The 26,868-nt window shown below is 29.7% G+C and overlaps 1 protein-coding gene and 1 long non-coding RNA gene across 5 annotated transcripts in view; one reads left to right on the top strand and one right to left on the bottom strand.

Annotated features, from left to right (window-relative positions):
* LOC107447262 (uncharacterized) overlaps positions 1 to 26,868 on the top strand; it is a 163,909-nt gene that overhangs the window by 89,398 nt on the left and 47,643 nt on the right. The window lies entirely within an intron of this gene.
* The window catches only part of LOC107441035 (phospholipase A2 inhibitor beta), a 45,763-nt gene that overhangs the window by 9,517 nt on the left and 9,378 nt on the right, over positions 1 to 26,868 (bottom strand). Inside the window, exon 2 of the mRNA XM_043050255.2 lies at positions 18,205 to 19,186. Within this exon, the coding sequence (XP_042906189.1) occupies positions 18,205 to 19,186 (982 nt within the window). The remainder of the gene's footprint in view (positions 1 to 18,204; positions 19,187 to 26,868) is intronic.

The raw sequence follows: 26,868 nt of genomic DNA, 5'->3' as shown, positions 1-26,868 counted from the left end.
GCGCTAAATGTTCACACCCATGTTTGAAATAGATTAATCTCGCAACCATAGTCACCGACAATGCTTTAACAACCTTGGTTAGGTAGACAATTTCATAATATAAAAAAACTTGTTAGTTTGTTCATTTATAAGCATTCAACAAATGTTTTTCTAAGCAAAATTGTAAGAAGACATTTTTTATTGGACTCTGACATGCTTTTAGATGTTTACATTTTTTGGTAATAGTTTGCATTACGTTGTTAAATTGCTTGCATTTTTTTATCTTCTTTTTTAAAACAAAAATGGCAATACAAAAGGTTTCCACGCACGATTTTTTTTCAAGTAATTTTCCTGATTATTTCACAATCAGTCCATCTGATTTAAAACCTGCAATGTAAAATAGGAAAACTAACGCACGGTTAGTATTAAAAATAATTTTTTTCATTAAAATTAATAAATAAAATGAAAAATTTTGTTTTAAAACCCACGCGTTGATGTTATAAATGGTTTTAATTCGTGAGGTAAGTTGATGGAAAAAAAAATCGATGCGTTTCTTTCCAAATGAACACGTGGGTTGATAAGTTAAATAAGCAAAGAAAAATTTAGTTGTGATAAAAAACATTGGAAATTAACTGCAAATATTAAAAAAGGAGATGCTGTAATAGCATCAGGGTTGAACTCACTGACCTCAACAGTTATAGACTACTTCAGAGTGACGTCACACCCTTAAGAATCCCCCTCCTTCTGTTACGTTCATGGAAACACTTTAAAGGTAACATAAACGTGTTAGCTCATGAATATCTAACAATAGTTTGTAGGTGAGTAATGCAGAGATAAGAGAAAGTAAATCTATTAAGAAATAAATTTTTTGTTCAAAAAAATTGAATGAATTGATGCGTTATTTCGTAAGTTTTAAGTTTTCAATATAAATGTCCTAATATAATCATGTATAAAAACTAGTTATTCAGAAAAAAAAACGATTAAAAAGTTTTCCCGTTTCAGTATTAATATTCTCATTTGTAAATAACAAAAATAATTACATTTGGAAAGATTAATTTTAAATTAATTTTAATTTAATTTTAAAAAGTGAACATGTGAGGATGTTGTAATTTTGACTTGATAGAAGAAAAAGGAAGACCAATAAATTTGCTTACGTAAAATTTGAAAGGCCGCGAGCATCTTGTGTAATACTACTACTTAAAAAAAATCTGAGAAGAAAAAAACATTTCATTTTATCACCGTCTTTGAACAGCTGACCCCATTTTAAGTTAACAACTACCAATTTTCAACTCCGTAGTCTTGTAATTATGAACCCGATCCAGAAGACGAGAGAGCTCCTCCTGGATCAAGTATTCAGAGAAATTTGCCTTCATGGAAGACTTTTTTTTTTTTTCCCTTTTTGTCAGAACTAACCCGCATTTGCGTTATATGGAGAGGACCACGAAATCCTCCCACGGTTAAACAGACGGCAAGGAGATTCTAACCAATAATCCGTCAACTACTGATGATATTTTATGTAAGCACTGTTGTCGGTGCGAGTTGAGAGTAGAATTCTCATCGACCAGCCAACACTGGGATTCGAACCTGGTATACTTCCTTAGGAGGCAACCGGTTGCAAATACTTCTTATTTCCACACGAGAATTGGATCTTAAGATTTGGATTGTGTGGAACAAGTCTCAAAGAAAATACAATGCGATACAGTATTTTGTACAGTACAAGTTTCGTGTTTAAATCAGCAGTGTATGTGTCAAATTAAAACCATCACACAGGCATCGTATTTTAGAGGAATTCGGAAGCTGGACCCTTTAATTTCTATTTATTAAAATAGAGATGGAAGAGACGACTATTGTCGCTAATTGGCTAAAAATTACTTGGTTAATTTCACTGGCTTAAATCAAAATTCAACTTAAAGATTCGCTTTCAGATAAATAATTCAGTCTGCTTTTGAATATTCGCTTTGAGTATCCTTTTAAAGGATACTTTGGATTGCTGTTCTATATTTTGCGATAAGTACAAAAAAGTTCTTCAATGTTTCCACTTTGAATACTTTTGAAGTAAATGAATTTTCTCCATTGAGAAGTATACCTTACTGCTTCAATTTCTTGGAATTAATCTTTTAATACGCAGTGTTTGCAGAAGCGTTTCATGAACTCATCAGAAGATAAAAATGACGTATTTATAAATGATAATTGATTCATTTTCAATATTAATTTTTTATTTAAAAAACTTTAAGAGGATGGTAAAAAAACATCTTATACAAAATCTCAGGAAATTGCAAACAGTATACTAAAAACTCATTATCATTATTGTTTTATATTTATTTATAAAGAGAAATTCTAGATAATGTCAAAAACAAGTTTCTTCTTTCTATATAGTTAATTTTATTGAATTGCCTGTTTGCACGTCTTAACGTTGTGATTTTCTTTTTGTTATACAATCTACGTTCTATAGTACTACCCCCATAACACAACCCTTCCATTATAACGACCGATGCATAGAGTCTCGTTTACTATCCAATGAATGCGATATTATTTAATATCTATTAAAAAGTTACAAAAAAAATAATTTAAAACAATATTTCCTTTCACGTTGTAACCAATAAATAAATGTAAACATGTATCCCCTTTGAGTGAAGAGTGTTGCCATGACGCCCGAAATTTTTATACTAAGTCCTAGGTGGTCGTAATTTGAGTTCTTTCATAGTCTGTATAACTTCATTTTCACAGAGATAAATACTATATCAATCATACTTTTTTAGCTTGAAAATTATATTCACTTATTTTATGAAATGTCAGTGCCCTTGTGTAGTTTATTTTTAAGTCAAAACATATGGACTTCATAGCATCTTAAAGTATGTTTTTTAGTGAAAATGGCAGAGCCGAAACTGCATAATTTTAATACATTTTTAGCTTATTATTTTAAAGGAAATTTTTAAGCATATATTAATATTAATTAGTAATTTTCGTGTTAGTTACTAAGAGAAAGGTATTGTTTTGTTATAATTGATCAAGCACTTTTTTAGCTATAAGTTAATATACGTTTTTTTTTTTTTTTGTACACTCACGATATAACGACCTTACGATATAAGGTTATATCAAGTATTAACCGTATCACTGTAAGTCGATATTTATTTTTTGTGTCAGCAAATATTAACTTTTAGTGTTAGTGGGTGTTAATTTATAATAAAATGTAAATTTTTTTCGTTAGCTTGACAGTTATTAGTTTTTGTGTAAATAAAGAAAATGCAATCACATTAAAAAGGTGGCAGTTAAAAAAGTCTTCCCTTGATCAGGAGATTTAGTTCAACCTTAATTATTACAAAATTAATTTTTACTTTTTATATAAGATCACCACTTAATTATTCAAGTAAAATCTTCTGGAAATTGATAGAAACTCAAATTTAAGACAGAAAACTTTCTTCGTATCTGACACCAAGAATTTACGACCGATACTTTGTCAATTGAATAGACATACAGTGATAACGGAAGTAAAAATAATTCTACTACCCATCTTCCAAAAACAAGGACGCCTGTCAAAAAGTGGCTCAGGCAGAAGTAAATAGTTACGTCACGTGATTGATCCAGTTGGCATCTAGATAGGCTAATAAATCAGCGTTTTGTTATTATTGGTCAAGTATTCTTTTTAGGTATGAGTTAATATGTACGGTATTTTTTGTGTACTCACGATATAACGACCTTACGATACAGCGTTATATCGACTATCAACTGTATTATTGTAGCAGATATTTACTTTTTGAGTCAACAAATATTAACTTTTTGTACGATTGTATTAGTGTGTGTTAATTTATTATATAAGAAAGTTCCTTTTTTGGCAAATTAGATTTTAAGCAAATAAGAAATATACTATCACATAAAAACGGTGGCAAATAAAAAAAATATCCTTTGAAAAGGAAGTTTCTTAATTACTGCAAAATTAATTTTTACTTCCGATAATATCACTACTTAATTCAAGTTAAATCTTCTGGGAATTGATATAAACTCAAGTTTAGGACCCAAAAAAAACTCATTTTGCATCTGACTCCAAGAATCTACGGCCGATACTTATCTTTCATGTCAATTGAATATACATACGGTGATAAGTACGGTGAAGATAACTCTACTGCCCATCTTCGTCTTCCCATTCAAAAACAAGGACGCCTGTCAAAAAGAGTTAAGTGGCTCAGGCAGAAGCAAATAGTTACGTCACGTGATTGATCTAGTTGGAAGGCATCTAGATAGGCTTTAATTGGAGGCGCGCCCGGCACTTTCTAAAGCCTGACCAACGAAGGGTACTTAAACCGCCTTCCCACGTTCAGATGTTTTACGAGTATTTTAAAGGACTCGTAATTCTTATTGTCTCGTTTAGTTTTGTTTCGTATCATAAATTCCGATGATCTACGCCCATGGTTGGTCCTCGTGATTTAATCAAATGGCTTTAAGATACAAAAGAGTTAATCTTTGAGTCAAGGTTAAATACACCTTAATTTTAGACTGAAAAAAACAAAACTGAAGAGGTAGAAAAATTAATTTATTGTTTAAATAAATAAAAAATCATGTTATGTATTTAGTCATAGTACAGACAAAGGCAAGTGGTGGTAGATGTGAAAAATACCAGGTAGAGAAACTGAATAATGGCCATGCAATGTTTATTTTATCGCCATCGGTACTATTTCTCGAAGTTTACTGATGGGATTAAGATGTAAAAGGGTTAATTTCTGAGTCAAGGTTGAATACACCTTTGTTTAAATTTTCGAAGAAAATAAACTGAAAAGAAAACTGATTTATTAGTTCACATGTTACGGTACGTTTGATCGAATTGCGTGATCGTTATAAGCGAATGAAGGGCTTTCGATAATAAGGATGAACCATATTTTGAAATATTCAGGAGAGGATTTTGGTGAAAAACACAGCTATTTCCACGTTGGCAATAGGATTATTTTGTGCAGGTAGTATAGCGAAGATTCCAAAAACTTGTTAAGCACCTATTTGGAAACAATAATAGTTAACAATTTGGTGTGGAAATATTGCCGTTCAAAAACCTGTGTCGCCCCAGGTCCTCTAAATGAAATATAAAATAGTATTATTCTAATGAATTATTTCAGAGTTATTCGAAGAATCATTCTGCTGCCAGAAAAATGGAAAAAGGTATTGGAAAGTTGTGGTGGCGCAAGGGATAGAGCGTTCGCCTTCTAATGAGGCGAATCCTTGCAAAGGCCGGTTGATTCGAATTCCACACCAGACTCACACTGAACGCAAAGCTGACATAAAATGTCCTCAGTGGTAAACGGATCATGGGTTAGAGCCCTTTTGCCGCCGGACTGACCGTGGGAAGTTTTCGTGGTTTTCCTCCCCATGTAGCGCAAACGCGGGTTAGTTCCATCTAAAAGTCCTCCATAAATTTCTTCAAGAGTCCTCTTGTCTTCTGTATAGGGTTCAAAATTACAAGGCTATGGAGTTGAACATTAGTAGTCGTAAACCCAAAATTCGGTCGGCTGTTCAACGACGGTTATAAAAAAAAATTAAGGTATTGGACCATATTGGACAGTACAGGATTCAATAAAATATTTATTCATTATAAGTCTTTCATTTTCATTATTAAAAAAAACTAAATTATTTTTTAAACCCAATGTATGGCAAATTTACTGAGGTCAATTATATTAATCGAGGTTATAATATTATTTCATTATAAAAAAAATTATTCTGGAAAGCTAGAAAGTAATTAAAACATGTTTCAATGTGAATCTAGCAAATCATGAATCTTTTTAAGATGAAAATTCTTTAAATAAAAATTGGATTTTATTTTTTATTACTCCAGTTTGAAATCCAATATTTTTCCTTTTATTGTATCAAAAGTTATATAGACAATGTAAATGACAAATCTCATAGAACATATTAAGATATATTATAGTAAATTTACGTTTTTTAGGACTGCAATAAAAAAATACCATACTTTTAAAATACTTTTTAAATACTTAAAATGTAAAGAGAGAAATTTCTAATAAGCGTTAATTTAATGTTTAAAGGGTCATCTGAGTCACAAAATCTATCATTTTACAAAATTCTACGCAGTTCAAAATATTTTAAATTGTTGAACTTTTTGTTGTACACTTCAAGAAGTTAGTTAAGTGTTAAAAGTTTTATTATACACTGTTATAAATTTTCTATAGGGTAAAAAAGTTTGTTCTACAATGTTAAAAATTTCCGAGCACTTTGGACCATAATATCGTTCAAATTAATTGTAACCTTAATATGAAAAAAAAAACAAGTTTAACGATATAATAGCAATTCATAAACTTAATTATACGATATTAAGACTTAACTTATGTTGCAACACGGCTTAATTTAGCACATTTTTAAAGTTGCAGTAAATTTGAATAGTATTATGATTCAAACTGATTTTTCTGACACTTTAGGAAACCCCATATTAGAATGGAAAAGTAATTTTTTTTTCGGAAAAATATATATACAAAGTTAGACCAGTTTTACGTTGTCCGATTCATACGTTATCTTTTATTCTTAGGTCCATTTCTTGATGATCCTCGAAAACTGCCTATACCGAAAATGTTGAATTATCCCGGATTTTACATTACCCTCTTTAGAAAATCCCGCTTTATACATTTTTCAAACAGATCCGACTCTTTTATTTCTTTTTCTTCACGAAATTCGCATAATTTTTTTTTTTTTAGTTTTCTTTTTCTTTTTTTTAAAAAAAAAAGACTTGTTTATAAGGAGCTTTTCTGACATTCGTTACATTCTATCTCATTGTCCTTTTGTCTATGATTGGGAATTTCATCATTCAGTCAAAATCAAAAGGGCGAATTTGCAAATTTAAGTGTGAGTTTTGAGAGGAACATTGTTATAATTGTATCTAAAAACAAAAGACATGTAAAGATTACGCATTTTTCCTAGTAGTTCATTTCGTAAGTGTCAATTTTTTGGAAAAAATATACATACATTGTTTTACAACCCCAATTTTACGTTAAACCTCTTCACGCGTTTTATAATTCTAGTCCAATGTGAAACCTGAAATCGGAAATCCACTGTATTTACCTAATTTTCAACGATAACTATGAAAGATTACCATTCTTTTTTCAAAATTGCACCATGCCTTAGTTATACAAAAAAAAAAATTCTAGATTCTCCTGTCAACGCATACAGCATTATGAGTGATTTCTCGCATTATAAGCCATTACTGAAATATTCCATCTAAAAAAACACTTTTAATTCCTGTAAAGAAGTTCTCAGAAATATCCATTTGTACAATACATTGTGGGTGGATAAAAACATGTCAACGACCGCCAAAACACTAGTCTTAAGCCAGAATCAGTTAAGAAAAATGGATTACAAAAACAGGCGGTATACGGGAAGAAGGAGATTGAGGAGTTTTTAAGTCATTTTTCCTTGGGTTCACTTTTTTTTTCTTTTTTCGTCGTGTAAAAATAGTTGACAAGAGTGTTCGCTGAAGTTGATACATCATGTTATCTATCAAAAAGTTAAAAATTACTTAAAAAAATAAACGAAAGGTATTCTGTTGGGAATTTCTGACTTTTGGGAACATATAGAAAAGGAAATAATCGCCCTAAATGAGAAAATCTGAAGGGCCACCGCCTCCATTGCTCTGGGTGTTCAACTTAACATCACAATTTAGTTTTCCACGCAAAAAGTATGAGACTTATAAACTTGGAATTACGAAGATATGTAGAAAATGTAGAGGAATTACGATTAAATAAAAATATATTAATATTGAGCAGTTGATTCGAGAATTATTAACTGTTATATTTGTAGCGAAAAAATGCCATTCGGAGTAGAAATTTCACACGCTGAAAGGGCTATAATTTTCTTATGAAACTTAACAGAGAATTGTTTTTTTTTTCTTTCGAAACTCTAATTTGTTCGAAAGTTACTGCAACTTTACATGATTTTTTTATGAATTTTCTCTCACTTTTTTTTTTGTATTTATATTACATTTCAAGTTGCCGCAAAAAAAATTAAAAGAGTTAGATATTTGAAATTAAGAAGATATGCAAAATGAACTACTTTGTTTGTTTGTATTTAGTTTGAAAATTATTAACTGTTAACTTGCAGTAAAAAAAATAATAAATAAATAAATAAAAACATGTTTGCCGATCTATTGCCTGCAGAAATTCCATTTGAAATGCATGAAATTACTGCCTATCGTTATATTACCCCCAGATTTTAATATTTAAAGCAAATTTTAAGCTTTAAAACTATTTCTTTCCCAATAATTCAACTACAATACTGATAATATAAACTTACTAACACACTATTTGCTGTTAAAAAATGTATTGATTTTTATTCTGCGAAACTTAAAATATGTAAATAAAAGGAGTTCATACTATTTTTAGAGATATTAAAAATAAAAACTTTCTTCGGCGATACTTGAGTTAAAAAAGATTGCTTTCAAGTTAAAAAAAAATAATAATAACAAGGGAGAGATTGTGCTCAGTAATTACAAGTTCGGGAGGACACAAAATAAAGCCTTATCCAGAGCAAATCTTAATAAAAGTGTCACTTTTGCAGTTCCAAATAACCATATTACAGCAATTTGCCATCAAACTTTTCATCAAAAAAAAAATATCTATAATTACATTCCACTGCTACTATCACTCCTCTGGAATCTGAAGGTTGGACTAATGTGTCGTCGAGGTCAATAATTACTATCTATTACTTCCAGGACAAGCCGTTCTGAGGTTAAATTGCAGGCAAAATTGATGATACAACTCATTATAGTGGGTATAACATACAGAAACACCTGACGATTTCGAGAATTGGAAGTCCCCAGTAAATTAAAAACCAGTTTTTCCCTGAATAAATGGGATATAAAGTTAAAATGAGCTTGGCAGATGGGGTCTTGTCTATAGACCACACACAACAATAGCGTGTCGGATGGAATCAGTGGAAGGACAATGACAGGACAATTTTAGTCTTTTGATGTTGGGAGAAAAGCCACATCAAGGTTAAAAAGCCGAATTGTAAGGAAAAAAATACATCTTTCGTGGGTCGTAAGCTTAATTTAGATAGATTAGTGACGCTTTATTAAGTGACTGATTTTTTAGTAATATTTCTGTTATTTTTTATAGTTCGATTCTATTAGTTTAAAACTTTTGTTAAAAGAGTGTAGGAGATTTGAGCAGTTCTGAAAAGTGGAGAACAACACAAATCTAAACTCCGACTGCAATTAAGTTTAAATTTAATTCAAAATAAAAAATTTTAATTAAATTTATAATTTTGTCGTGAGTCAGAAATTAACATAAATTATCAAAAAGTATGCCTTAAAAAAATAATTTTTTACGACAAAGGGGCCTAATACGGACGTTCATGATGTTAACTAAACCAAACTAACAAAAAAAAAACTTTTTTTTTAAATCGTGTGTTGATGTTTACAAATAAAATAAGAGTATAGGTTTTAAATAAGACGTTTACTTGATAATATCCTTCACAAATGACAACAATAGACAAGTTATATTACTATGTGAAAAAAGATTTGTAGAAAAAGCTATTTACTGTTTGTCCAAAACAGTAACGTACAAAACCTCGCTATTATTCTAACACAAAATAAATTAAAGTAAGTACTTTCAATTTATTCATTCATACTTAAAATAATTCAAGCATTTTCTTATTTTTCATAACACATTTCTTTAACAAAATACCACTTTCTATTGTTTTTATGACTTATTTCTATAACTAAACGCCACTTTCTTACGGTTTTATGACACATTTTTGCAACAGAACGCCACTTTCTTATGTTTTTATAACACATTTCTGTAACAGAACGCCACTTTCTTACGTTTTTATGACGCATTGCTGTATCAAAACGCTACTTACGCTTTTATGACATATTTCTGTAACAAAACTCCAGTTTCTTACACGTAAAATAAAAGATCGTCTACGAAATGTTACATTCTCAACACCGATAGTTCTTCTCATAAATTAAAAAAGTTAATTTCCTTAAATTGGATGGAAAGGGTTGTTATAGTATTAATTTCGTTTCCACCCTTTTGAGAAGTGCCCATTTATAGATTTCACCAATTAGATATCGTAGGTAAATCGCTCGTCATTTGTCGATTCGATTCAGAAGCCAATCACATTCGACACACACGCTTGGCGCCACTTACAGGTATCCAATTAAATCAGAAAATCACATGGTCAGGCAGAATCACTCACTTCTTGTAGAATTGCAAGTACCCAATTGGAAGCTTGCAGCAAAGAAACAAAAGATCTAAGAAAGATAATCTTCATTTTTGTTGCCAACGCATGAACTTTAAAATTAATTTATTTAAATTCAATATACAACTCTATCAACTCTTTAATTTAAGATATTTTATTCGAACGCCCTTTTTTAAGAGAAAAATTTAACACTCAATGAGACCATATTTCGGTGTTCAATCATGGCTGAAGAATTTTAGGATTCTATCAAGTCTAGAACGATGGTTGTGATCTAGAAATATCATTTTAAACCATAAGCATCAGTTACCTAAAAGTGATTTATCCAATCATTTATTTTTCTAAAATCTTTTTTCTCCACAATTAATTGAAATTGGGTTAAAATTTTACTTGCTTTACCTTAAATCCAAATTTTTAATGGCAAAATTATATCTTAAAGTGATCAAATAACCCCTAAATTTCTAGGCACAGTTGCCTTTTAATTATTTAATTAAATATTTCTTAAAATTTGTTTTTAAGCAAATTTCTTTAAAAATAATCTTATAGCGAGCAAATTATTATTATTTTAATATTTCGATGCTGAATCCTAGTATCTTACTATTAGCGACAAATTTTTGGTATTTTACCAGATTTAAAAAAAAAATTTGATTTATTATTTTGATCCAAATCAAATTTATCCAGAAATTATTTTTAGGTAATTACTTTGGACAAATTCATTTAAGTCAATGGTTATCAGTTAACTACCAATAAAAACATAATATTACTCAATAATTAACAATCATCAAATAAATATTAATTACATTTTAAAGAGCCGGCCTGGTGGCCGAGCGGTTAGCGTGCCTGACTGCGAAGCCATAGGCTGCGGGTTCGAATCCCGCTCTGGGCATGGATGTTTCTCTCTCTCTTTGTGCTGTCCTTTGTTGTGTGTATGATGTGTGAATGTGGCCCACCCTATAAACGGGTTTGTGGCAGTGTGGCGTGTACAATGTTGCTCGCCTCCGTGACTTTGGTTCACAGGTGCCCACTGGGTAACGCGAAATGAGCAACAATTCTGGCATAGTATAGGCAAAGATTCAAATTCAGTGCCTGCCATAGGAAAAAAAAACATTTTAAAGAAATGAGCGTTAATCATTACAAGGACATTTGATGATAAGAATTTAATCGGTAAAAAATTCAAATAATAAAAAAGTAATTTAAAGATAAAACAAGAGAAAGGAAATAATTATTTAAGTTTCAGTTTCAAGTCATCATTTAAAATACTAAGAATATATGATCATGTCATGTTATTGGACAACAAGCCAACAGATTAGACAACATTTTAGAAAATAATTTGAATATATATTCATAGTTTCTTAATTAAAGTTTTATCTTAACTTTAATCTAATCTTACTTACTTAAAATTGAATTATCTTATTAAAATATAACATTTTTATTAAAAAAATCATTCCAAAAACTACTGTAATATTTTTTAAGTTAGTTTTAAAAAATATTTTTCTCAAACAACTGACATTTTTCTGAAGAAAAAAATTAGCATTAAATTATTGTTATTTAAAAGTTTATTTAAGGACTTTATTTATGAAACAAAATGCATAGAGTCCTTAGAAAAAGTACAAAATCTCTAAAGGAAATAATATATAAGCTTGCTTCATTTCTATTAATGCTTCAAAAATTGTGATAACTTCAAAAAGAGGGACAAGAGGGATGAAAAAAAATTACGAAAGAAAAGAGTCCCATCACAAACAAGATTTTAAAGAGAGAATTACAGTTTTTTTCTCCTTTTTTATCTACAACATCTCATACATTTTTGTATCATTTCAAAAATAGGAAAACATTTCTCAACAACGACACTGGAAAAATAAATAGAATAAAAAGCTTGGTTGCAACTATTATTACTCCTCATTCTTCTTTGTCATTTAAACGTTAATTATACAAACCTTTTCTAAGAAAAAGCGTTCGGAAATTAGAAGCGGGAAGAATAAAAAGTCGAGAAAGTTTGAGAAGAATGTTGATCTAACTGCGTTTGTCACACTTAAAATGTCTAGTAGGGTTGACGAGAACGAATTTAAAAATAACTCAGTTCGAAAAGTTCAGACCTCCCAGGTGAAGCCAATTTTAGAAATGAACTGGTTATGTTCACAAAAGCTTGATAACATCATTTAGATTTTATCAATCAAGTTTAGATAACAGAATATTTATTTAATATGTCTAATTAATCTGTCACTAACAAACCTCTAATCAACAGTTTCTCAAAAAAATCTTAGCAACTGAGTCTTGAAGCGACAATGAAAGAAGAAGTTCACAGAAAATCGGCGCTACCATGAAAAAAAATATTAAAAGAAAAATATAAGTTCACCTTAGAGCCATAATAGCGATGCTTTTACCCGAAATACAATATACTGTAACCTTAATATAGTGTAAGACCCTTAGAATCGCGTAATCAAATTTAAGAAATGCAATAATATGGTTCAATTTAGCATCATATTAAGGTTGAGGAATATTTAGACAATATTATGGTTCAACCAAAATTTCTAACAATGTAATGAAAAATTAAAATATTAAAACACGCAAGCTTTTTTTATGGACATATAGCAAACGAGCATTAAAATTTATATTTATTATAGCTATAGCGAATTCGTTTTAGCTATTTCAATTATATTTCGCTTTTAAAAGACTATTTTGTCGAATTTAACTTAAAAATTATTATCAATATGATTTACTTGATAATTACATGCTTTTAAATAAATATTTAAATCAGATATTTGAAAATATTTAGAGGTTGTAATTCAAACTATTTTGATTCAATTTAGAAATTATAATAATTTAATACTTTAATCACAACTCGGAAAAAAGCTAATAATGAAATGGCTTATGGTGAGAATTGAAAATTCCTCACAAGTTAGAACTGAAATCCAAAAACTGCTTTACACAAAGAAATTCAACAGTTCGGCTGAAAATGTAGAAGGTTTTTAAAAAAATATAAATATAATAAAGAAAATATAAATACTTAAGATATAAATTTTCCGCCATTTCTGTTAGGAAATGAGAGGGAGGGGTAGAGGGGATGATTCAGGGTTATTGAAAAGGGAATTTTTACATGAAGAAATGAAGTTCTTTATTGGTGAGCTACAGATCAGTTTTTTTCTGACCATTTATTTCCCATGATCAGAATTGGCCACCCATATTATGCGAATTAATACAATGTAATCCCTTTATTTGAGTTTTAAAAATTGTATTAAAAATTATACCAACAAGCCCCAATCACACACGCCTTAGAGGAAAAAATTGACCATTGTTTAACCGAAATTCAGCCAAATCTATGTAAAATAGCCATTGAAATTTTCATTATAAGGTTGCGTATGTAAGGGAGAGTCGGGTACCCCCGCCCACAGTCAATTTCATATGTATAGAATATTTTTTAAAGTCAATGGGCCATCGGGCATTAATTGTTATATTAAAAAAAGAATATTTTCAAAGTTGCAAGTATTTATGCAGCTGCTAACATGGTAAACAATAGTTTTGAAAATATGTTGAATACAGTAGTCATGAAATTAAGAAAAATTGGTTGAATGTTTCGATTAAACTTCATTTTAATACTAAAAAAATAATTTTTTCTTTACATACAGCATTAAAGTATGTAGTCTTAAGTTTAATTTGCACGAAGAAAGAATTTTATATGTGAAAAATTGTTCGAGTAATTACAAATTTACAAAAAAATTGGAGCCCCGCATGTGAGCCTGTAGAGAAGATTCATGTGAGCCCCGCTCCCATGAATGTCGGGTATCACCGTCCAATTTTATTTCGTCGATAAATGTACGGTTGCAAAGATTATTATTTTATTGCTTCAAATTTGAATGTTATATGCATTTTTNAAATTAGAAGCGGGAAGAATAAAAAGTCGAGAAAGTTTGAGAAGAATGTTGATCTAACTGCGTTTGTCACACTTAAAATGTCTAGTAGGGTTGACGAGAACGAATTTAAAAATAACTCAGTTCGAAAAGTTCAGACCTCCCAGGTGAAGCCAATTATAGAAATGAACTGGTTATGTTCACAAAAGCTTGATAACATCATTTAGATTTTATCAATCAAGTTTAGATAACAGAATATTTATTTAATATGTCTAATTAATCTGTCACTAACAAACCTCTAATCAACAGTTTCTCTCAAAAAAATCTTAGCAAATGAGTCTTGAAGCTACAATGAAAGAAGAAGTTCACAGAAAATCGGCGCTACCATGAAAAAAAATATTAAAAGAAAAATAAAAGTTCACTTTAGAGCCATAATAGCGATGCTTTTACCGATGCCATAATAGCGATGATTATGCTAAATACAATATACTGTAACCTTAATATAGTGTAAGACCCTTAGAATCGCGTAATCAAAGTTAAGAAATGCAATAATATGGTTCAATTTAGCATCATATTAAGGTTGCGGAATATTTAGACGATATTATGGTTCAACCAAAATTTCTAACAATGTAATGTAAAAATTAAAATATATAAACACGCAAGCTATTTTTATGGACATACAGCAAACGAGCATTAAAATTTATATTTATTATAGCGATAGCGAATGGTTTCGTATCAGCTATTTCAATTATATTTTGCTTTTAAAAGACTATTTCGTCGAATTTAACTTAAAAATTATTATCAATATGATTTACTTGATAATTACATGTCTTTAAATAGATATTTAAATCAGATAGTTGAAAATATTTAGAGGTTGTAATTCAAACTATTTTGATTCAATTTAGATAGTATAATAATTTAATACTTTAATCACAACTCGGAAAAATGCTAATAATGAAATGGCTTATGGTGAGAATTCAAAATTCCTCACAAGCTAGAACTAAAAACCGAAAACTACTTTACCCTAAGAAATCCAACAGTTCTTCTGAAAACGTAGAAGGTTCTTCAAAAAAATTCACTTAAGATTTAAATTTTGCGCCATTTCTGTTATGAAATAAGAGGAAAGGACAGGGAGGATGATTCAGGGTTATTGAAAATGGAATTTTTGCACGAAGAAATGAAGTTTTTAATTGGTGAATTACAGATCAGTCTTCTTTTCTGACCATTTGTTTCCTTTTATGGTGATCAGAACTGATTACCTATACTATGCGAATTAATACAATATAATTTTCTTCCTTGAGTTTCAAAAAATGTATATCAGAATTATAAAAACAAGCCCCAATTACACACGCCTTAGAGGAAAAAATTGACCCCTGTTTAACCGAAGTTCAGCCAAATCCATACAAAAGAGTCATCGAAAATTTCATTATAAGGTCCAACTACCTGCATTCTATTCCATAAATAATCTGATTCAGTACAAGAATCATACTGTTTTATTTAAAAACCTGTTTTTCTTGTCAAAATTACATCTTCTGAGAATTTTAGAGGACCCATGATTTAGGATAAATTATGTTCAGATTAACAAGAAACTAATTTTATTTTATTTTTTGGTTAAATAGATAAATACTTTAAATTTTTTTCACAATATATTTTAAAAATCAAATTTTATTAAAAATAGTAAAAATAATTCAGATGAAAATTTCCTCCAATAAATAAAAATTTCCTCTAATAAATAAAATTTAAAAAAATAACACTCCGATTAAAACAAGTCAATGACTTAAAAAGTGTGACAAAACGCGAAACAATACAGTCATAAATTATGGCACTTTCCAGAATGGGATTGGAGTCATGTCTAAAAAAGTAACAACCTCTTTCGAAAAAATGATACAAGCGACAAAATTAATATATTAAACGTATCGATTGCAAATCGTGGAGCTTCAGATTGCTGATTATGTCTTTAAATCATCAATATCTATCATCAAAACCGGATTATGCTCATCATTTATAGATGCCTTCAAGGTAAAGACAATCTTTACATCTATGAGGTTGCCATCAATGGGCTGACATTGCGATGAGAACAAGAATTAATTCAAAGAATTATCGATTAAGTTTGTGTAGCCTTTAATTATTGTTTTGTGTCTTTTTGACATAATAACAGGTTAGCATTTTTATTTATCACATTTTTAGATTTCGAAAATATCTTCCATCAAACTTTTACAGAATTAAAAAGGAAGGTAGATGTTGTTTTTTTTTTAATTATATTTCTAAATAAGAGAATTATTTAATTTAGAATGTTTTAAAATATATATTAAAGATTTTATTAATGATTTAAATAAACATTGGAAATATTTTTCTAAGAAGTATTTTTCTTTATTAAAATTCTATTAACGGTTTTATTAAATAAATTATTTAGATAAAAGTAAAATGAATTTCAGAATAGAAAATTATTAAACATTTTGTGTCAACTATACTCAATAGGAAAAAAACCAAGAGCCGTTATATTACTTCTTTGGTTTTTAACTTTTTTATTTTAGCAAAATAAAATTTTTGTTTCTTTTCTTAAAAAAAAACTATATATTAACATTTAGAAATGAAAAATATACTAAAAAAATACGACACCATGGAATAATATAAATATGGACTATTTTTATTGAAAAAAAAGGCTTCCCGGAAAAAAACCGACTATTCAGCGTTTTCAAAATATCTTGATAAACCAGTACTTTCTTATGATTAGAAATGCTTTCTGCAAGCAAAGCATTCTTTGACCTAACAAATTCAAAGCATCTGTTGACCTAACATGCTGCATAAATATTTTAAAGTTAAAACATAATCTTAATTCTGGCTTGTCTTCCTTTATATATTTTTCTTTTAATTTTTCGATTAATTTTTTTTTCTCACTGCACTAATTTATAGCCAATTACGTAAATATTCCAAAACATTTTGATCAAAAACCATCAACCATATTAAATTTATTAAACTTCAATTAGATGGAAGATATAATAAATAAATTTGAGATAGATGCATTGATCATTTTCTTGAGACCTACAAGATACACTCTTATTTAAAAAGTAGAAAAAAAATTATGAAATATAGCATTCAAATAACATACTATATCATTTGTAGAATGTCTAACCATCTATGTAAGATCTACGACTTCCATCTCTTTATCTTAATTGATGCATCCTGTGGGAGTTATAAAATCCGTTCTCGATAAGAGCCGCATGGATTTCGTCAGATGCCAGATAAACTTGTAAGTTTTTTCTTTAAGGAATTAACTCCATATAACTTAGGAGTAAGATAAGTCACGATATCTTTATTAAATAAAATTTCAAAAGTTCATACGTGATAAAACTGAGAAGGGTTAGCTAATTTAAAGTATGCGAAGCATTTTTTCCCTCCGTTAGTTATAGTGTTTTTATTTTTTTCTCAAAGATGGACTGGCCATGTAATTAAAATATAGGGGGGGATGGCAAAAGCATGGTCTGTAGAAATACGCTTTGATAAAAAAAAATGGTAATAAACGACTGAAATGTTTTCAAAAAATTCAATGATAAACTCGACCCCTCCCCAATCTCTTTGTCTAGTGGTGAGAAAGGAGAAACTTCATAATCCTAAACATGAATCCCTTTTTTTATTGCAGATTTGGATTTTCCAGAAAAATATCCCGATTTCCCCTACAAGTTTTAGCATTTTAGTTCGCTGTAATCACAAAGTGAAATAGGAGTGTAAGATGCTTCTTTAAATAGACATATCTGGAGAAATGCATGTAGATACGTACAAATAGAAAAGTACAAATTTGTATATTTCAAATTTAAAAGAAAAATCCTGTCTAATATCACCAAACGCCCCCCCCCCCTCTCCCTTNCCCCCCCCCCCCCGTTTCAGGTCAGATGAGATCTCAGGTGGTGCGGCCAAGTTTGGAGGCTGGGTGTCAGGTTTTCTATTATTCGATACGTTTTTCCCCAAAAAAATAACAAACACGTCTGTTCATATTTTCGATCTGACATGTATTTATGTAGATATCTTCATTTGAAACTGATGTTCTTATCGTTTATCTTGATTATATCTACAACAGTTTTGGGGAAGATTGGGAGCAAATTTTACGTCAAACTCTTAAGTAGTAGATCACTTAGCTTACGTGTATAAAACTATCATTGACAGTAACAAGTTAACAAATAAAAGAAACAACACTTACTCGATACATGGAAATAAAAATGAGGATCTTTGACTTTATCCATGTTCTTCAAAACTTCCTCCTGAAGGGTAATCAATTCATTCTTATCCAAATCAACAGATCTCAAGCTTGGTAATGACTTAAAGACGGCGTCCGGAAGCATTTTGATTTTGTTCATCTTCAAATTAAGACTACGCAATTTTTCTAATCCTTGAAAAGCTCGTGGCCCGATGTGGTAAATCGCATTACTATGCAAGTCTAAATCGTCCAGTTTTGGCAATGCGTGAAAAATCTTGTCATTCAAAATCCGTATCTTATTATTTGACAGATCCAAACGAGTCAGAAGACGGATTCCACGGAACATGTACTCGGTGAGATCTTCGATTTCGTTCTCGAACAAATTTAATTCCCTCAAGTTCTGAAGATCGCAAAATGCGCAAGTTCCAATTCGAGAAATGCGATTCCGTTCCAGAAAAAGATTCTCAAGTTCCAAAAGACTAGTTAATGCATCCGCGTTGATTTCTTCGATTAGATTATCACTAAGTGATAATTTTTTTAGGCGTGGTAAATTTGTGATGGCATTTGATTGCAATTCAGAAATTTCACAGTTTTCCAATTTCAGAACGCGAAGAATTTTCAAGTCCGATATTGCATACGATTTCAGCTCGGTCAAATTGGCTTGCTGTATTTCCAAGTGTTCCAAAAAAGCCATCCGTCTCAAACTATCGGATGGAATTTTAGTAAACCTGATAACTCGCAAATTTGCATTCAGTTTTAAAACTACTACATTTTCAACAGAGCTCATTTCTCGCCAAAGTTTATTATCTTCATCCATGTCAGATTGTACAAAACACATCATTTTTGTGTGCAAATAATCTACATCACAAGTACACATCATTTCAGGAAAAAATTCTTCGCAAAATTCCTCATACGCTGCCGTAATTTTAAAAGTCCACAAAAAGATATAAAAGAGTAAGTTTCCAAAGATCCAATACATCTTCATCTGAAAAAATGAAAATATAAATTTAAAACCAATATCTTTTCAAATATTCGTTGATTAATTAATTAACAATCAAACATAAGTTTCTTAATTTATGAAAATCAAAACAAAATTCTAGATAAGCACAACGCTACATTCCAGTGTCAAAAATATATTTAATAATTCACCTTTGAACTGAATGAATCCACCTTAATTTTTTTTTAAAAATCACTTTAATAAAACTGAAGTCCTTTTAATGCATAATTATAATTCACTTTAATTGGTTAAAACCACTCTAAATAAAGCCACTTTAATTGGTCCAATCCACTTTAATGTAAATAAAGCCAATTTAATTGGTTAAATCTTTTTTAATACCAAGCCGCTTTAATTTATAATTCTAATTTAGTATAAATAAATTCGTTTCAATTAATGAAATCAAATTTAATAGGATAAATCATCCTTAAAGTTACTTCAATTATTTAAACCCACTTTAAGAAAAGCAAAACATAGTTGATTTTAAATATGAAAACAAAATATAACAGATGGTAGAAAAATAAGCTTATTATGTGTGTATTATCAAATATAATTCCAACAATTAAAACACGAAGTAATTATACATTTTGACCGCTTATTTTGAATTTTACATACTTAATAATATTATTTTTTGAAGGTTTTATTCTTTTCCATGGATTAGCACTAGTAATAGTGATAAGCTTCTCGCAGTCAGTAATGATTATTTATTTTCGTAGTCAGTACAGGTGGTTATTATCACTAATATAGGATATTATTAAAGCAGCCATTAACATATAACTAAAGAATCAAATTAACATGATTCCGGGCATAGGGAGTAGATTTTTTAACTCTTTTTGGTACGTTACATTTGAACACTCTAGCCCGGAAATATCACGGACACGAGAAATAAATAGAGGGCGAAATATCAACCAACTATTTTGAAGGGAGCAAGAAGAAAAGGGTTAAACCAGAGGCCAAAGTGGTCTATATAGACCCCCTGGGGTCTATTTAACAAAAGCGGGGGTCGACCTGAGCCAGGGGGTTGAATGGGGGTCGATCTGAATCGGAGGGGTAAATCGGTAAATTCAATCTTAACTACGTACAGTTATAAATTAAATGTGGAGTTTCGAGGGGATTTAAGATTAAAATTGACCAATTTTGAGCCCAATATAGCGAGCCTTGCAATAAAACACAGGGCACACCCATCTCATTGATTAAGAAGCAATAAATCTGTAGTTACTTTACTTATTATTTCTACTTATTTATAGTTACTTATTATTAAATAAATATTAAGGTATTTAAATTTCAACATTAATATATTTTTCATAAAACTAATGTTACACAATGTACTATTACTCTAAAAAATGCTTAAAATTATAAAATAAATGTAAAAACACAGTATCTAATAGAGTTTTATTTTAATTAACAGAAAATTAGTTTTATGGGGGTCGATGGAGATTTCGAAAAATTACAAAGGGGTCTATGATCAAAAAAGTTTGGCGGCCCATGGGTTAAACAAAATAACAACTGTCAGGATAAAAGAACGCAAATTAAAAATTTCTCGATAAAATTAAAATAACTAATTCATTATAATGGCAATTCGGTAAATAATGTAAGTTAAACTAATATTGAAAAGTTATAATTGAAATTATTTATGCCTTTTATTGTCTGTTACAACAAGGCATTTATGCTAAATCACGATATTGTGGTGAGGTAACAATAAAGAAGGCTGTAAATGTAAAAAATACTATTTTAAATAATAAACAATTTTAATGAATAAATTAGAAGAACAAAATTAATATAGTGGGGATATCAAATGATAGTAGTATAATTGTATTTTATTCTATAACAGTAGCTGAATAGCCGACCCAATTTTGGGTTTACGACTACCAATGTTCAACTTGTGATTTTGAGCCCAATCCAGAAGACAAGGGAGCTCCTAGATCAAGTATTGGGAAAAATTGCCTTCGTGTAGGACTTTTTTTATGGAACTAACCCACATTTGCGTTACACGGAAAGAAAAACCAAGAAGACTCCCCGCGGTTAGCCTGACGAGAAGGGGACTCTAACCCATGATCAGTCTACCACTGAGGATATTTTACTTCAGCACTGTGGTCAGTGCGAGCCGGGTGTGGAATTCGTATCGGCCAGACATCGCTGGGATTCGAACCCGGTACATCTCTTAGGAAGTCGAATAATCTTGTTATTAATATAGTCGAGCCTACCACGCAAATGCTACTTATTTAATGAGAAATATCACTGAAATATCAGTGATATTTCTCACTAAATAAGTAGCCTATTGACCTTTTGACTATTGGTGATGGAGAAATTTTGCAACAGCGCTACCGCATTTTCATGTAAAGACAAACTATAAGCTCATGTAGCTATTTAACAAAACTAGATACTTGACAAAAAATTTCTACTATCGTAATATTCTCTAATTCTCAGAATTTGCGATAAAACTAACAGACTAAAGACACCTTTTCCTGGCGAAATACTAGTTTCCTCTTGTTTTATAAATCTTTATGAATTTCCATAGTAAATTGCCCTTTCTTAGCCGTCGGACTAACCGTAAGAGGTTTACGTGGTTTTATCTTCTATGTAACGAAAATGCAAGTTAATACAATTGAAAAGAGTCCTCCACGAAGGGTAGTTAGCCTCATTGCCTGATCCAGGAGTGTCCTAATCTTCTGGGTTGGGTTCACTATTACAAGATGTAAAGAGCGTGAAGTTGTTACGGAGTTGAACATTGACTGTTGAACGCCGGTTTTAAAATACAATAAAATCACCCAAATTTGAAACACTGGGTCATTAATAACCTTTTATTAATAGTACAACTAGAGACCTTTGCCGCGGTAGCTTCGAAGCAGTTGCCAGGCTTATAATCCACCGAGCGCGTTCAGTGTTTACAAATTCTTGACATATACAAAATACTCGTCGAGTGCATTAAATTTGATTAAGTTTCTCACGCGACATCCTAAAAGTCTTACAAATCCAAACTGCAATTTAAAAATATCATTTTACTTCCTTTTTCCTCAACACATCATTATTTCACCAAGATTGTGTCAACTGTTCCATTTGCTAAGAAAACAGACGAGATTAAAGCGTAGACAATTCGACAAACGAGTGTTTTTAATTTATAGAACATCGGCTCATTTGAAGAACTTAAAGAGTATTTTTCCACCCAGCGATTTTTATATTACACTAAAAAGATCGATGAGTCAGTATCCATCAGGTGTCTTGGCGTTATATTTGGCCTCAGGAAGTCGTAGATTAACGTGACACAGAGATTTTTTTTTCCCTTCTCTGCAATGAAGATGGAAGCTTTGATACTTTTTTTTTTGTTGTTCTGGATGACTTCCAAGAATGATTGAAGGTGGTAATGTTGAATGAATCTTTTTTTCCCCTCTGGATAATGCTGTCGGAGTGAACTATAGAACAGAGGGGGACAAAAAAATATATAGCAGGTGACGTGTGTATGTCACATGCTGTCATCAAATAGCAACCCTTTTTCTTTTAACAATTATGACAAATATATCGTGTTATATTTTGAGCTGTTTATGGCTTTACAGAAAGTAGCATCACTGAAGAATAATTTAAATTCTACAGAATTTTTTTTTAAATTTTAAATTAGTAAATTAATAGATATTTTTAACGTAAGAAAATTCCCTAACGGCTATACTGAGATATGACTAGACTGAGATATGACCTACATAGAGGGAAATATCTGTATTATTTAAACATCGTGTTAACGATATTTTTAAAAGTATGTTCACGACATATTATGAACACGTGTATGTCACATGCTGTCATAAATAGAACTCTTTTCTTTTATCAATTATGTCAAACATGTCGTGTCTTTTAAATTAGCAAATATTTATAACTCACAAAAATTCACAAGCGCCTGTACTGAGAAGTAACTACAAATAGACTAACATCGATTGAAAAATCTATATTTTTTTAAACATCGTGTTAACGACATTTTTTAAAGTATTTTCACGAAATATAGCGAACACTTGTATATCCCATGCTGTTATAACAACATTTTTCTTTTAAAAAAAATGTCAAACATATTGTGTTATGTTTTGCGCTGTTTAAAACTACGTAAAGATGTAAAAATAGCAACACTAAAGAATAATGGGAATTATATAATTATGTTTTTAATTTTATATTAATAAATATTTAGTGACTACAAAAATTTACTATCGCCTGAATAGTTAGAACTGGAATACGTACCCTAAAATATCAATATTCTTTAACATCGTGATCACGATATTCTTAAAAGAATATCCAGTATACATCGCGAACACCATTTTGTAATATCGTATATATTATACTTATCAACAATAATACTATCATCGACAACAATAAATACCTAATACTATTAGCTAGCAAATATTATTGATATCGATAATTATCAATTACGATAATATCTCGAATATTTTCGATAATCATAATAATCGAATATGTATTACTGGTAAATGTTTATAAATTTAACTTGGATAATGATAATAGTGATTAGTACAGAAAAACCGTAAATAAGTTAGATTGAAAATATATCGTAAAATATCGGCGATTTTTTTTCTATTTATCGCAATATTAAATTTCCGATGTCGCTATGCACTAATTTTAACATTTATAGTATGACGCCTAGGAAATTTGAAACTTTTTGACATGCTTTTATCATGTGCTAAGATTACTGTCAGTATCCGTTAAGGATTTTGACATTCATATCTTGTTTTTTTTTATGTGTATGGTTATATAAGCAGCAATAACATCGTAGAGTAATTTGTAACGTATGGAAATAATGTATTTTTAAATTTAAATAAATTTATAATTAAAAAATATTCATTTGCAATCAATGTCATATACTTAAAATGTCATGTACTCGTGTTTAAAATTATTAAAAAAGAAAAAAGTAGAATTCCAAATATTCAAGGACAAGAGACTTTTGAAAATTTCCTCAAAAGCCTTATTTTACCTTTTAACTTATATAAAAACATATATTTCAGAATCTGAAGTGCAGCACAAAATACTTTAGTAATATAAACGTTAAAATTTCGTTTAAATCAGTCGAATATAGAAGAAGATTCCGTGGTCGCTGTAATCAAGTTCGCCCATGAAAAGCAAAAAGCGCTACTCATAAATTTAAACAAGAAGAATTAAGGAATATATTTTTATGCATCCTCACTCTCAAATTGAATGAAAATATAAAATAATTTTTCGAAAATTTCACAATAAAGTTGCCTTTCAAATTTATCATTGCAGTAAGCGGCCTCAATAATTTGAGAAATCACGGAATCACTTTTAAAATTTATTTATTCATTTAAATAATGTCTTACGATATCTATAAAACTCTTTATTTTATCCTAAAAGCTATTCATTTTTATGAAACATCTCCATTGTACCTTAATAAAATGACATCCTACGCATAAGCAATTTTAAAATTTATCAACATTAAATATTCACGATTTTTAGATTACTTTCTAGGAAATACGTTCGTGTAATAATTCAGAAATAAACTATTGCCTATTGTAGAGAAGAATTGTAAAATTGATATTCTAATCTCGAAACAAAAAGGCTACTCAAACAAATGAGGTATTCATGCGAATGTTGTTTCGTTTCGAATTCTGCAAATTATTAAATTTCCATTAAAAATATTTATTATACTTTCGAGGTTTGATACTAACATCCGGTTATATTGTAATGATGAATACAGATAAGAGAATTAATTCTCATTGATATTTTGTTGATTTTGGAAAAACCACAAATTCTAATCATAATTCGATTTAAACGAGCAATAAAACATTTGCTTCTGAGAAAAGACGATTATATTATATTTGAAAGAAACTATCAAAATAAGACGATTCTATGTATAGATTATATTTACAAAACAAACAAAATTCTAAGGTACAATTAAAACAATCCCGATTCCCATAAAAGAAGTATTCTTTCTGAATTTAAAGTCTTCACAAACAAAATTTCTTCTCTAACTAAACTCTTATGGTGTTAAATAATTATTTTTCTTAAAATTTTAGGCATTTTAATGAGACAAAAGAGAAAATGAAATCCAATGAGGAGTGAAAACTTAAACTTGTAAACATTTTTTTAAATATTTAACCTCAAGAAGTTTTTAAAAGGCACTTTTAAAAGAGAGAATTAACGAAGTACTATCTTCCACAAAGTATACTTTAAATAAATATGAACGAAATAAATATATTTATTTATTTCGTTTATATACTTTGAACGAAATAAATATATTTATTTCGTTCAAAATTGAAACATTTTAAACAGTTACTATTTTTTTTAAGATTTCCTTAAGTTAATTTTAAAACAATACCTTATTTTGAGTAACATAAATGATAATAAGTTAATTAAACTCTATAATATTAATCTTATAATTGCAGTCAGCGTTTGAATGAATGATAAAAATTAATCGGATACAAACATCAAGACAACGAAATCGGAGCAACCGAAATGTCTGCGACAAGTTTTCGTATATAATTACATTATATCAATTAAAAAAAATTGGCAGACATAAAAATATTTCTCCTTACAATTAACATAGCTCTACTATCCAATTTCAAATAACAAATTTGCATTTATTTTCACATAAAAAATATAACATGAACGTTTTAAAAATTTTTGTCATTTAGGTTAATTATAAATCAGCCTCCTGAAATTTTAATTTCTTCATTTGAGCATCTTAAAGCATAATAGGTTAATTTAACTTTAAAATTTCCATTATAATTTGATAATTTCCATTGTATATTTGATTTAAAATTCCCATTATAATCTTATAATTTGTGTCAGCGTCTGTATTAGCATTATTGACAGTGCACTACGATCCAATTTGAAATCCGTATTTACTGTCACTTGAAAAATATATTAGGGGCTTCGTTTTAAAATCATTTATCATTTAGGTAAATTATAAATCAGTCTTTTAAAATATTAATACCATATTTTGAGCATCTTAAAACAGAATGGGTTAATTTAACTTTAAAATTTCCATTACATTGCATTTACATAGCATTTGAATGAGTAATGCAAATTAATAAGTTACAAACACCTAGACAACGAAATCGAAACCAGCTGAACTGTCTGCGATGAGTTTCCGGATAAGGTTACCATACTTCAATAAAAACTGACAGACAGTGAAATATTTCTCATCACAATTGACAGTGGACCACACTCCAATTCCTAGTTCGTATTTACTTTCACGTCAAAAAAAAAAAAAGAAAGAACGAAAAAAATTGAGTGATCTTAATTGCTTGTAGCAAGCAGCTAGAATTTCAAGCTGCGAACAAATTTAATCGTCTCTTTCTCGCGTGGTTCATTTAGAGATGGCTATCTTTAGTTTCGCGATGCTCGGCACTTCTGTTTGTTTGGATGATGATAGCTGTGAACCTTTATCAACGACCCGTTGAGAATATTCAGACTTTTAAAGTGGACCTGAAAAGAAATACTCAAAGCAATTAACAGTTCCGAACAGAGAAATGTTTGTTTTTAATTTTTCAATTTACCATAAACTTACAAAGCATTTACACGAAGAAGCATTGATATCACAGTACTTTTTTGGTGGTCTAATATAGCTAAGAAACCAACTCTTTTTCTTAAGTGATTTTGTAATCAAATGTAAATATACTTAAAATTGAATACTTAACTATGCGGTTTTATGAGCGGTTATTAACCTT

Source organism: Parasteatoda tepidariorum, chromosome 5, assembly GCF_043381705.1.
Source record: "Parasteatoda tepidariorum isolate YZ-2023 chromosome 5, CAS_Ptep_4.0, whole genome shotgun sequence".
Lineage (NCBI taxonomy): Eukaryota > Metazoa > Arthropoda > Arachnida > Araneae > Theridiidae > Parasteatoda > Parasteatoda tepidariorum.
Note: the sequence above shows the minus strand (reverse complement) of the source record. Positions and strands in the feature narration are given on the sequence as shown.